The sequence below is a fragment of the Hemibagrus wyckioides genome, linkage group LG03, assembly GCF_019097595.1.
Source record: "Hemibagrus wyckioides isolate EC202008001 linkage group LG03, SWU_Hwy_1.0, whole genome shotgun sequence".
NCBI classification, from domain to species: domain Eukaryota; kingdom Metazoa; phylum Chordata; class Actinopteri; order Siluriformes; family Bagridae; genus Hemibagrus; species Hemibagrus wyckioides.
In genome coordinates this window covers 17,718,157-17,732,339 of record NC_080712.1, presented here as the reverse complement: position 1 = coordinate 17,732,339, position 14,183 = coordinate 17,718,157, and the positions used below count along the sequence as shown (strand labels likewise).

At 36.4% G+C, this 14,183-nt stretch overlaps 1 protein-coding gene across 5 annotated transcripts; it reads right to left on the bottom strand.

Annotated features, from left to right (window-relative positions):
• Positions 1–312: 312 nt before the first annotated feature.
• Positions 313–13,642, bottom strand: pald1b (phosphatase domain containing paladin 1b). 5 transcript variants are annotated; one of them, XM_058380656.1, is made up of 23 exons: positions 13,422–13,642; positions 13,203–13,240; positions 12,375–12,525; positions 12,159–12,218; positions 11,670–11,870; positions 10,568–10,670; positions 9,868–10,047; positions 9,170–9,334; positions 8,875–9,035; positions 8,707–8,782; positions 7,082–7,233; positions 6,785–6,878; positions 6,574–6,678; positions 6,396–6,491; positions 5,983–6,117; positions 5,739–5,855; positions 5,476–5,655; positions 4,189–4,386; positions 3,948–4,088; positions 3,771–3,842; positions 3,432–3,572; positions 1,250–1,405; positions 313–739 (listed from the first exon to the last, which is right to left on the bottom strand). In XM_058380656.1, exons 3-23 carry the CDS (start codon positions 12,464–12,466, stop codon positions 590–592), a joined length of 2,775 nt encoding a protein of 924 aa, XP_058236639.1. In that variant the 5' UTR covers positions 12,467–12,525; positions 13,203–13,240; positions 13,422–13,642; the 3' UTR covers positions 313–589. The 5 variants fall into 5 exon arrangements, with proteins under 5 accessions (XP_058236639.1, XP_058236649.1, XP_058236678.1 ...); XM_058380666.1 differs by having other exon boundaries at positions 12,375–12,481; XM_058380695.1 differs by lacking the exons at positions 12,159–12,218; positions 12,375–12,525 and having other exon boundaries at positions 13,422–13,638.
• Between the last annotated feature and the right edge of the window lie 541 nt (positions 13,643–14,183).

Here is a 14,183-nt window from a genome sequence, read left to right as displayed (position 1 = left end):
CAGTGACACGGAGACAGGCTGGGGTAAGTGTTTCAGAAATCTTTTGGGATTTTGACGAACAAATGTCTCTCGAGTTTACACATAACATTGTGAAAAATGAACAGCTAAAGATTGGAAAAATATCACCTTGTCCTTTTCCAGTCCTCAACTGTCCAGAGCCTGTGCCCTTCAGATTTCTGTTCTTGACAGGAATATAACCCAAAGTAATCCTCTGCTGTTGTAATCCATCCACCTCTAGGTCTGCCATGCTGTGTATCATAAGCTGTGCTGGCTTAATTTAGAAAGGAGTGTAAAAGATTTGGGCACCACAACTGAATTTACACAATCTCAGAAGTTTAATTCAGTTTCATACACTTAGGAATGAACAGAGTTGAGAATCATCATTTACATTTATTCATTTCACAGCCACTTTCATTCAAAGTGACTTACATTTGAGCCGAGCAGTTAGGGGGTTAAGGGTCTTTCTCAGATGGAAGCTGGTGTTGGTGGTGTTGGCTTTTGCACTAAAACCTGACTGAATCACTGCTCATCAAACCTAAAATAGTTAAACAGTCCAATCTCAATCCTCTGTGAAAAATCTAGTGTTCTGTTAGATGAGCTCTCCACGGATGGGCAGTGAATAAGCGTTATATTGTCTCCAGCGGTAGCGTAGTCTAGCCAGTGGACAAGTCTTAGGTGCCTCAAACTCAGGGAAGCCCAGCTGGTTGAGGATGTCGTAGATGCCAGCTCGTGCTGCCACCTTGCAAATCATTCAGAGAGATGAGAGATGAGATTTCTTTTCAAAATACTTCATTCAGATTTAAATGATTGCTGGTGAGTTATTTATAATATAAAAAATAAATACAAATTTTTATAATATAATATAATATAATATAATATAATATAATATAATATAATATAATATAATATAATATAATATAATATAATATAATATAATATAATATAATATAATAGTCATTGATTAATATTATAAGAATTATTAATAATTAATGACATGGTTGCTTACTTGCATAAGTATAAATAATAACTAATTAAAAATAATGCACATTGTTATGCAAAAATACAATTCTGTGGCTCCTGAAACTTATTTTAAAAATTTAAAAATTATTTTACAAAGTAAACTTTGTAAACAAAGTAAAAGATTTTTTCTTTTTACTGTTAACCAAAAAAAGTTTATTACCCCAGAGCAAAAGCAAGTGCATGTCAGCTCTGTGTTTTAGTCTAAAATGTGCATTGCTTATGCTGTCACCTGGTGCATCCACATGCTGAACGGCCGTCTCCAGGAGTCTTTCTTCTCCAGATGGAGGTAGCTGTTAAATAGGATGAGGTAAATATAGCGCTCCAGGTACTGCAGGCTTCTCAGACGTAACTGCTGCAATTCAGTTTCTGATTTCGCTGTTTTGATCTGAGAAGGAAGAACAAACACCTACATTTTTGCTACTTGTCATTTCAGAGTATATAAAAAGTTGATGGCAGAACAAGGAGGACCTTGATGCTATTATCTGCATGTTTGTATGGTAGACACTAGGGGGACAAAAGAATTCAAGCAAAAATGTACTGGAAAGCAAAGTCTTTTATGTTTATGTGTTTATTAAATTGCTTTACATTGGCACATTTCTTTTCTGTGTATCACTAATTAATATGTTTTGCTCATTTGCTCTTAAAAAACCTCTGGAACCTCTTATACAATTTGTCTAATAAAGATAAGGAGTATGTTGAAGGTTGTTTTAATGTATGCTTTAAATAGTCCATCCAGTGTGACACTGAGGAGTGATTAAATTGTAAGTAAAAAAAAGAATATCTGATGCAAAGACATATCATTAGATGCTAAAAATCTGGGTAAAAATTGGAGAGGAATAGATTGAAATGAGGAAGCTGAAGGAAAAAGTACTGATGTTATTGGAATATTGTACATTTCAGTTGAATTGAAGCAACTGATGTACAATGTACAATCCATTTATTAACCATAAGACAGTAAATAAGTGAGTTTAACATGAGTAAAACATAATTAAACTTAGTTTATGAGTTTAAAGTGTTTTGTAAAGCTAGATGAGGTTTGATTTGCACCTGCTGCATGTACTGGATTTATAAATGTCTGTTTGTAATAAGAAATGCTGCAACAGTTTAAGTAGTTATCTTATTGTTTATCTTTTTTTTTTTTACAGCCTTGTCATGCCTCCTGCAACCACCAGGGGGTGTTCAGAGTTAAAGAGAAATAAAGATGGTTCCTTCAGATTATTTAAAGCTCTCATGGACTCTCATTGTGGTTAGAATTCTCTAACTTCTTGTCTTGTGCCTTGCCCTGCCTCGCCTCATCCTTAGAATATTCTGCCATGGACCATGGAGAGCCTGATATATTTTGGACACATTTCTGGCCACAAGATTAAAGATCTTGAAAGCTGCTATTTATTCAGCAAGAAATTTTGACCCAGTCAGCTTTCTGGAGCATTATGTAGTTACATATTTTTAAGGCCTACAAGTCTTTTGACTTTTTATTTTTTAATTATATTAAAGAGAAAGGTCTGTGGTTGGACATCTGCAATGCCAAGTCAAGTGTCCTCTTATATATGGCCTGGCCATATATACTGATGAAATGAACCTGACTCACTAGCAGTGGCGGGCTGTGCATTTCACACCTAGGCCTTCACCGGTGTCTTTCCTGAATGAATCAACCACTATACCATCATTATGAAGCCACGGCAATAGATACTAATCAACCGTTAAATAGCAAAGTAAAAAGAAATTAGGCTACAGTATACACCTCACAAGGAATAGTCAATTTTATTGCAGTCCACCTTGTAAATGCATTTGTAAGGATGTCTGCAAAATCGATTTCTTCTCCTCTGTCAGCCACTGTGAGTTAAAATATATATATTTTATTTAGTTTGTGCGGTTCGCTGCCTCAGACTACTCCAATTATCCAATCAAAGGACAGGAAATCGCTGACATAATCGTATGCCTGCTAGATGGCCCCAGTGACGCCAACTCGAAATCTGATTGGTTAATGGAACAGTTTCATTGCCACTTATATTAAGCTACGGGCGCCTGCACTATTGATTCTGAAGGCCTTAAGGTAAATTTCTTTCACTCTGGCAACACATGATGTCAGCCACTGGCTGAAATATGATTGGATAAATACTCTTATCATAAATATACACTACTGGAAGCAGTGCAACCAAGAGAAAAGCTATGAAATGTAGAGAATAGACTATTGGGAATAATTTAATACACATTCATGGAAAAATATATTAAATATATTAAAACTATTTAGATCACTGCTGTTTAGGCCAGCAGAGAAGGCCTTGCTGGCCCTGACGGCCCACCACTGCTCAAAAGTGAATGCTGGAACTCTAATTGCATATATTTGGACCACGTCAAATGTGGCCAATGTGAAAACCACCTCAGATGTATAAGCATGCACAAAAATTCACCTGTTTATATGAGCATATAATGATCTCCCGTAAGTGGTAATGCATTGGAGTCATTGTCTCACTGACAACGTCTAGTGCCATGTCCACCTCTCTTTTCATACGGTGACCATCGGGTAGCAGTCTAACCACCTGCATCACCACCTGAGCACACAAACACACAGTGCTAAATATAAACACTAGCAAAAACACTAACACTAACAAAACTGTGGTGCTACATCAATCAAATCCAGCATATGTAATTATCTAAGAGGAACTTTATATAGAAACCGGGTTAGTTGAAAATCAGAAAAAAAAACAAAACTAAATGGTTCAAAGACTATAGCAAAGAAAACATTGTACCTCAAACTCTCCTTTTGTGTACTTTGCATCTGGGACACTTACAATTTCTTCATCCACACAGTCAGGAAAGCGCTGAAGAAACAATAAGACATTATATATTTGATTAGTCTGAGATTGCTCTCTGAGGGATAATTCTTGAAGCCAGGATGCATGTCAGTAATAGACAGAATAACCTACATTGAAGTGCCAGAGAGTAAGAGTTGCGGTGACCATAGCAGTGGTGGTTCGGTCCTTCCCATCACTGCAGTTGAAGATAAAAGCTGAGCTGGGATCCTCACCAAGACTGCTCTTCATAGCATCTAACAGCTGGTCAAAAAACTAAGAAGCAGCAGCAACACTTAATATCATATATATTATGATGCCTTTTAAGTGTAATCTTTCACAGTTTATAGTCAGCCAGAGGAATAGGTTGTATTACCGCCTCGTTTGGAGCACAGCAATCTGTAAGTGGGATACGCTGATACGTGAGGCCTGGGTAAATGCTCTTTTGCTTGGCAAAGACTTCCTGGACAGTATGACAGCTTTTTAGCATTCTCATCTGCTTGTCCTGTTCAATGACTACTTCAAGCCACTTCTCAGACCTGAGAATTTCCTCCTTTAGTGCCAGCTCCAGCGTCTGGGAAACAATATTATTTTTGCTTCGATTTGATTTGGTTTGTATTTTGATTTTACTTCTTATAATCAGTGTAAGAGTAGATATGACAAAAGCTTATCTGAAAGTTTTTCGCATCATATCAACATACAAAACACAGCTTAATGAGCTGATATAATTCAGGGTATTTTTCTAAATACATGGGGTCCCAAAGTCTCCATAAATAGAGAACATAAACAATTCTTTATTTTTGTTAACTAATTAATTAATATTAGATAGCCTTTAAGGAAGCCTTTGACAAATTCAAGAACCTTTTGAAATCATTCTCACGGCTAGATCGGGTCACAAGGTGGCGATGGACCAAATTTGGGGAAGGCGAGTAATCATGTAGAGGATGTTTTCGGAAATAAATTTACATTTTGCTAAAAGGTATTACATTTCCTATATATGGAGACTTTGGTGACACAGTGTAGTTCAATTTTCTACAAATCACTGGTTTCTAAATGGAGAAAATGACAGCACAAAAATAACAGCACAGAAAATAACAGCGTCTTCTGTCATGCCTAACAAGGCTGATCTTACACCACTCCTCCACAGAGAACATTTTAAACTCTTAGGTTTATATTCCCTCTTCAGTTCAGACCAAAGGGTTTTAAATAGGGTTCAAATCCAGAGAGTGTGAGGACTATTCAACATTCAATTTTGGTCTCATCTGACCACAACAAACAATTTTAATTGCAGCTTCAGTGATGCCTGGTAACTTTCAAGGGCCACATTTTGTGGGTTGCTTCCTTCATGCAATGTTTCCAAAGAGCTTGTTATGAAGGAAATGTCTAATGGTTTATTTGTAACTCCAAGGATCTTAGCCTACATCAAATCCTTTTTCACCACAGCACATTTGTCTTCTTCCAGGCAAATTTCAATGTTCCAGACTCTAAATATATGCCAGAAATGTTTTCGTGAAGCGTGCCAACAATTCTAAAGTTATATCCATCTTCACTGGATTCTAAGACCAAATTTGTAGATCAGTTCAGGTATCTAAATGAGATAGAGTTGAAAGAACTGCAGTGTTGACACTATGTTAAATATATAGACAACAAGTACAGGATGTACCTCATGTTGTTGTGAGTTCTGCACATACACTTGGATTGGTTGCTCCAGACTGCTTGGTTCTCGAGTGTTGAACATCTGCCCATTACCTTCCAGAATCATTTCCTCTTGGAGATTCACCCATACAATGCTGGAATGCTTCCGTCGCTCATCCGTGAGGTAAGATAACACAATAGAAACAGCCTGAAACAGGATTTATATTGTTCTTAGTTTTTCACTTAACATAGAATTACAACAGGATTATAAATGGCACGACCAGACTTTACCTCAGAGTTTGGCTGGGCCATGCCATACACAGATGTCTTAAGAACTCGTCTGAAGTTGGCCACCCTCATTTCCTTGGCTGTACCAAGTACATCTGGTGCCAAAAACTCACTGGCCACCTTACAAACAACAAATATGTTATGATTATTTTTATTATTTGAAAAGTGGGACAGATTTACATTCCAAGTCACATAAAAGACAGTTAGGATTATTTTCTAATATACAGTATAAAAATGAGTGCCTTACCAGTATCCTGGTTCCATCAGTGATAAGGCTGGCTGGTGCTAAGAGCTCAGAACGGTTCATACTGCCAAGCAGCCTGTAGATCCATGCATTCACACACAGCCACTCACTGAAACTCTGGGCAAACATCTGCGGATACTAGATACCAATAATATAGAAAGTCAAATCAAACAAATTTATCATTTTAATTATCTTAAAATGTGAAAATGAATGTGAGATACAGATATAAAAGTAAAGAAAGATAAAAGTACATTCTCTAATAATAATAATAATAATAATAATAATAATAATAATAATAATGTAATAATTTATTATTATTATTATTATTATTATTATTATTATTATTATTATTATTATATTAATTATATGATTATATTATTATAATTATATTATCATCATCATGCATGTTACAGTACCTGATCCTGAAGATAAGCATTGAACAGTATTAAATAGAAATAAGTCTCAAGACTCTGCAGCGTCCTTTCCAAGAAATATTTCTTTGTTCTGCTTCCCTGTAATAATAAAATAAAAAATAAACACCATGCATTTATCACATTCCTCTTTCATAAAGTTTGTGCACATTATTTTACTCACTTGTATCTGGAAATCTTCACAAACTGCTTCCATTTTTCTTTTATTCTCATATATTGCATCTTTGACATTATGCAATTCTGAACACATTTCAATAGCTCTATTGACCTAGAGTGAAAGAGGAGAAAAGTTTATTAACACTGCTGCAATTGATCAAGATGCAAAAAGACTAGTGTCATTACGTCTAGTGCTTTCTGCACCTGTAAGAACTAACCTCATCAAGCACTTGTTGACCTTTGGGGAGACGACCGATCAGATTCTGAATGACCTGAAACTCTGGCTGCACTTTGACCTGTGCGTCCTCTTCCCTTGACAATGTGAGATAAATATTAAACAATTAAATTCCACTTTTTAGAATCAAGTGTATGTATAGTATAACTATTACTATATATCACTATATCACTATAACTATGTTTTATTGATCAAGATTGTTCCATCAATATTTCAGCTAAAGGCAGAGGAGATGATAGAGGTAGCACTGCAGAGGGAATAATGCTAGTAATACCCTCACCTGGTGTTATTTGTTGTCTCATGTAGATGGTGAAAGACTAGTGCACCAAGGATAAGGCCGAGGTTGGTTCGTCCCACTCCCACTTGGCAGCTGAAGAGCAGTGCAGGCAGAGGCTTGGAGCCATCACGCAATACTGATAAGCTAGGACTTTTCTGTATAGGAGAGCATGCCATCATATATGCGTGGAGTAGGTCAGCATTAGGAAACAATATTGAAAATGACTTCTGTAGCTTTACTCTACATGAATATCTTTTATGGCAAATCTCTATTCATAATAGTAAATGCTATGTATCTACAGCTTTACAACTAGTACTTGCTAAATCCTTGGTTAAGAAATTCTGTGAACTGTACTGCCAATTTCAAGCCTCCCCATTCATTTGTAATATTGTACGTCAGCAGTCAATCTTATACTTGCAAAGGAATTGCATATATTATATATTTTACCCAGTCTGTAGTTGGCCTTCTCTCAGTACTGAAACAGCATTGGTTAAAGTAGTAAATGACATATTATTGCTTCTGATCTTCTATTACATGAGCTAAGTGTGGTATTCAAGACTATAGATCATACCATTTTATTAGATATTATATTATGATATCAGAGATTATACTATTTAGTAATACATAAAGTATAAATATAGTTCCAATGTACACTATATTGCCAAAAGTTTTAGGACACCCCTCCAAATCATTGAATTCAGGTGTTGTATTCCAGGGGTTGGGCTTGGCCTCTTAGCTCCAGTGAAAGGAACTCTTAATGATTCAACACTTCAACTCTTAACGCTTCAATGCTCAAACTCATCCCAAAGGTGTTCTATCGTGTTGAAGTCAGTTAAGTTCCTCCACACCAAACTCGCACCAAAGGTCTTTATGGACCTTGCTTTGTGCACTGGTGTGCAGTCATGTTGGAACAGGAAGGGGTCATCCCCAAACTGTTCCCACAAATTTGGAAGCATGAAATTGTCCAAAATGTCTTGGTATGCTGAAGCATTAAGAGTTCCTTTCACTGGAACTAAGGGGCTAAGCCCAACCCCTGAAAAACAACACCTTGAATTCAATGATTTGGAGGGGTGTCCCAAAACCTTTGGTAATATAGTCTATATTTTGGACAATTTTTTAGGCAAAATATAGTTCCACAAAACTCTCTTCCATTACTGGTGCTTTTTCCTTACATATGCTGCAGGTTGAATAGATTTGATTTTTGTAAACATGGCATCAGGGTCTTGCTACAGTATGCTACTTGAACACAGCTGTACATAGAAGCTAAATCAGATGTAAGTCACCAATTTAGTATTTTTGAGGAGTGTGTAAAAAGACATCAAACAACTACTTAATTGTGACAGAACAGAAATTCTTTTATTTGGTTGAAAGCCTGGTTGAAGCAAGCTGTCCCATTATTCAAACTCAGTTTCATTCACTTGTGTAACTGTGACAATTCTTGGTCTTGGCAAGACACCATAGCACCATAAAAGGGAAGTTAACAACATTGCTTTAAAAGGTGATAGTAGCACAGGGGTTATGTTCTTCACATTTCACTCTTGGGGTGTGGTAAAGTTTGTTCCTTGGAGGTTGGAAATAGGTGAGGACAAACAAATATATATAAATTAGCATGTGATATTAGGTCTTACCCTAAGCACCTTTACAAAAGCATCAAAATCCTCCTCCAGTGGTGCCCCCTCTGCAGGAAGTGGGAGTCTGTAATATCTTTAAGAGAAATTCAGTGTGCACTTAAAATTATGAAATGCGATATACAATTAAAAAATATAGATTTGATTACAAATTAAACTACAAATTACCGATAAGAAGGCAAACTGAACTGTGGTCTTTTGTAAACCTCCTCGGTTACATGTATGTCCTCCTCAGACACGATCTTGACTTGTTGTGGCTCATCTTTGAAGTTTTCGATGTCATTGTAAACATAGAAGATGTTCTCACAGAGTTTAGCAAAGTCACACAACTGAGGAAACATAAATAAAAAAACAAGACGCACATAATCATAACCACATGTGGCATTAATGTAGTCAATCTGGTCTAATATAAAGGAATTTGAGCTACATTTAAACATCACAAAAAAGTTGGTGTATAACATGCCTCTTTTCTTATAGAGAGCTCCAGCTGCTCTGCTTTGGCCACACTTCTCAGGTCTTTTAGGTTTTCATGGAGGTTATCTTTCTTCCTGGGTGTGTATGGTATAAAGTCTTTATCCACATGCAGGAAAACAACCGGTTCTTCCCGCACACAGAAGAATATCACTTCCTGTACATATAAAAAATATATTACGGTTGATCCAATCTTCATAATACAGTTGATAGTGTACTATATAGTCGGTAAAGTATTCTATATTGCAATAGAATATCTTCATATGACAAGATAAGTAGTGTTTGCCGACTAGAAACCCAATTTCACTGAAGACTGTGATGACAGCTAGCTAGCTAGATCTATTAAAAAGATAGTCAATTTTTTATTGAGTTTATTTACATTATTGACTAGTGGTGTCATTACTGGACAACTGCTGCAGCTCCAAGCATAATGTCTGAATAGTTCTGAAATGTTAAAGTTGTTCAGATACACCCTGAGTGGTTAATAAGATAGAGGCATTTTTACACTAAATATAGAAATACTTTGCTGCTGGAAATTTTAGTTGAGGCAAGGACTGTTTCCAAACAGTCGCCTCTGATTATACAACCCCTTTGTCTGAACTTCTACATTATAAAACATAAGTGGCACAACAGATATTTCCTGAACACAACAGATAGTGGAGATTTGTTATCTTGCACAAAATGCCTGACCTCATAAGCTTCACTCTCTAGCCTCTGGAGGAGCTGTTTGAAGCCGTTCAGGCTGGCCTGGCCCATTCCAAACAGAGGGTAGTTTTCCTTTGCTTTCCGGAAGTTAGGGGCCCCGTAGCTTCCTGTAGTGTTTAAGACATCTGCTCTACTATTCACATCCTGCACCATAAAAAACTCACCCTGGGCAATAAAAAGAATATAAATATTGTAGGTATGATAGTTTTCAGTTAAAGCATGACCTGAGACATCCGCTAAAACAACGAGGAATCTTTCAGCCTTTTAATCTTTTAATCTTTCAATCTGGTCATCTGAAATTCTGGATGATATGAACAGTTTTTTAGATTAAAAAACAGAAATATGACAGTAAAGATCAGATTTCACATAAAATTCATATTGCATAGAAATAAAAATATTCGAAATAAAGAAATACATATTTAAGCCATGTAGGTTTAATTACTGTGTTTTCAACGTGTCTCTCTTAATGCTATGATAAAATATTTTTTTTTATTTGCACAGCTTGATGGCTAGTGTTTATTTAAAGGTTTTCTGCCTAAAGTTTCTGAAATTAAAGGCTCCCACTTCAACAAGCTATTTTTCAACAGTTGAACAATTGGCATTTGAACAATTTCACCATGAGATCAAAATATCTACCCAGTTTTTCCGTAATGCTGGAAAATTAGCTTCATAATGTTATACTTACCAGCACTAGGTAATGTTCAGGCAGCGTATCAGATATTTTTCCCACAGAGTAGTTAGCTGAGAGGATACTATCATGAATTTGAAACTCTTCCCTGCAGTTATACCTGTTCAAGGAGAAAAGTCTCTGGTTAATTCCACAGCTGATTGAAGTGCTATTTGTTTCTCACTTATATTGCCTTTACAAATACGTATGTACAATAAAGGAAAAAAAAGGTAAAAGCTATAAAATAATTATGTATGTATGCTTCACATACATAAAATCTATAGAACAGCGTTTTGCTTTCTCCTTCCAGCCAACACTTGACCTTGAAAGTTAATCATTGAAGTACTTCAGTTATATTATTTTTGCTGTAATTTGTGAATCCATTTCCGGTCATCATCAGTTATAGGTTAAGAAAACACGTATGTTAAATTTTACTCCTGTTACGTGAACAATCCTATAGAATATTTGGAATATTTCAAGTCACATGTTCAGCAAGAAGCTGCATTATTCATCACTATGAGCCCTGATCACCCAATTCACAGACTAAAAGTAAATTATTAACTCTTAAACTATTAACTTAATTGGATATTAAATTAATATCCAATATCCTATATCTCATTGGTTTTTCATTAATGTATCATATTTTTTAAATATTTCTATTACCGGTTAGTTTTTATATTTATATTTTTCTTAAAATCTTATTTATCCTTCTCTTGGAACAAGAAAAGTTGAAAAATGCATTTCACTATATGTCATACTGTGTATATGTTTTTGTATGTGACAAAAAAAAAATTGTATTTGTATTTGTATAATTAGAATGTTAAGTGACCAAATGATCCACTGTGGCGACCCTGAACAGGGAGCAGCTGAAAGAAGAAGAAGAAGAAGCAGAAGAAGAAGAAGAAGAACAACAACAACATTAGAATGTTAAGTGGCATTCCAAAACATGTAACGCCACTTAACTACATTTTGTGTATTTTCTTTTCCTTCTGTTGTTAATTACATACTTATGTTACATTATGTACATATGTGAAAACATGATTAACTAGATAGAACAAACAATTTACCTACTCTGACTGTGTATATCATATTGGACAATAATTTTGGTATTAGTGCTTACGTGATAACAACAGGGGCCACCTTGTTTGTGATAATAGACTTGGCCTTGCTGTTGGGAATGTTCAGCGCCTGCAAAGAGCTGCTGCTCACCGAGCGCTTGTCTTCTGCTATGTCACCAGCCTGCTGATCGATGAGCTGTGTAGGAGTCACTGATGCAGGCTGGGACCCTGCACTAGCAGTAGTGCCCATAATCCACACAGAGCTGCAATCAGACCACACGCTGAAAGATTATCACAGGAGAAACACTAATATACAATTAACACAGGGAAAGTACAATGAACTTTCAGCTACTGTGATTTCTTTTAAGATAATATGACATAATGCACCCCTAATTAACGCACAAGGACACATAAGAACCAGCTTGTTCAAAGAAAAACAGGACAGACTCTGGTTACTAGAGTAGACTTGTATACATGATTAAGACAATTAGGTATCTATTACATTTTCTATGCCATTTGAAATATCATTTCATTTTAAAGGAATGTCTCACGATCTGCCGGCTGTCCCGATATCCTTTGCTTTTTGCTTCTTCATTTCAGTCCTCTTCCAGCTTTTATGAAACAATCCAACAAACAAAGCAACAAATGTTCCGTGTAGAGAGCGATATCTTCTCAAAACAACAATCCTGTTTACTGAGGCGCAAAGATAAAATCCAAATAGACATTTGCTACTCTTTAGTCATGTAACTTTCTGGTTCTTTTCTTACAGTGCCAGAGTTGAAGTTGGAGTTCCCGAGGGGGCAGCGGAGAAGTACTGTACATCTGGCAGCCAGACAGCTCTGTGGGCGGCTCCAGACATTCACAGGACAACCCTCTTTCATGGAGCATACCCAAAACACAAACTTTCAAACAGCAACTCTGACAACAACCACACAGGAGAATGAGATACAAACTAGATCATTTACTTTTAATTATTCCTTTACCAGAAATAGATCTGGAGTGCTTCTTCTATTTTCTAGTGAATGCTTTTAATCTTTTATGTTTGTATAACTGTGATCTGTGTCCCACACATCAGAAATAGTGATGCCTTTTCCAAAGACTTGATTGAAATTCCATTTGTGCCAATAGAGCAGGAAAAAAAAAAGCACAGAGGAAAATCTCTAAATATGGCCAAAGAAAACTCAGGATGCACTTGTGTGATGTCACACAGATAGGAGGAAGGATATGAGCACCAAAGAGCTTTAGTCAGGAGGAGGAAGTTCTAAAGTACTAGGGGTACTAATGATTGAAATATCCTTGTTTTAAAGTGCACAGAGAACATGTGGATTATTATGCGGCATCCCAGTTTACATCCAAAAAAATCCTTTTGTTATACAAAAGTTATACACCTGTGGTGTTGGATGTTAGCTAGCAAGATGTAAATGTGTGAGCTTTACAGCTTCTGAGCTTTTGAAGCAGAATTAAAAACACACCTCGAAGTCACAAACATGCACTTTTTGTCAACCAGTTTTGTCTAGATTTGTCATTCTCATAAGCAATAACAGAGCATTACAGCACCCAACCACTGCCACATGTTAGTGTGCTTATTTCCTTACCTAGATAACAAGCTCCAGCACACTGATCTTCCAAGCAACTGAAATAATTGTCCACAAAATGATTATTTGAAACATTATATTGGCTTTTTCTTTTTATCCGGCCACAAAACCAAGCAAAGAAAGCTCGAAACAAAACTTTTTTTCCCCCTTAATCACAGTCAGCAGAATTGACTAGTCACTGTGGAAGGAAAAGTAAATATTATAAAACAGATTCCTTACCTAATTACTTCTTCACTTAGATAACCATGAGATTTTCAGTGTTAACGTGTCTAGGAGAATGAAGCATAGAATAAAAGCCTGTCTAAGTTGTCTTGCATCTCGAATCCCCTCAGAACTAACCCCTCTTTACAGATCCTTTCTCGGTTGTCTTCAGTCATGTGGCCAGGCCTGAATACAGGACTACAGCATTGAGGCAGAGGCTAGTTTACACAGAGAGAACAAGGGAGGTGGGCAAGTACTTATCCTCACCACCTCTTCAACTCGCACAGAGTGAGGATATGAGATGAGGATGTGGGGGAGGACTCTTGTCTCATACTCTCACCAATCAGCAATTTCATCTCCTGGCAACGTAGCACCTACAATTCAACGTGGGAACAACGAGAATGGAGAGGATTTACAGTAAAAGTAAAAGCATTAGTGAGTCAGCAAGACCTTACACTAAGAGTAGTACAGAAAAGGAGATCAGTAACACTTTTCTACACTTCTCACTAACCAGTAACAACAGAGCCACAGGAAAAGGCAGCACAGTGGTGAACCTGAGCACCAGAGCCTGGGACATACTCACTAAATCTGATCATTAACAACACTACTTTGTCCCTGAATTACATGAGCATACAGAAGAAGGATCTGACATTTAACGTTTCACAATATCCTGCAATCCTCACACAACCAACTGTAGAGCTAAGGTTTAGACAACATTCTCAAGTATAAATAGTGACTAAAATAATCTGTGTAAAATAATCACAGTGTGTCCTTTAATTA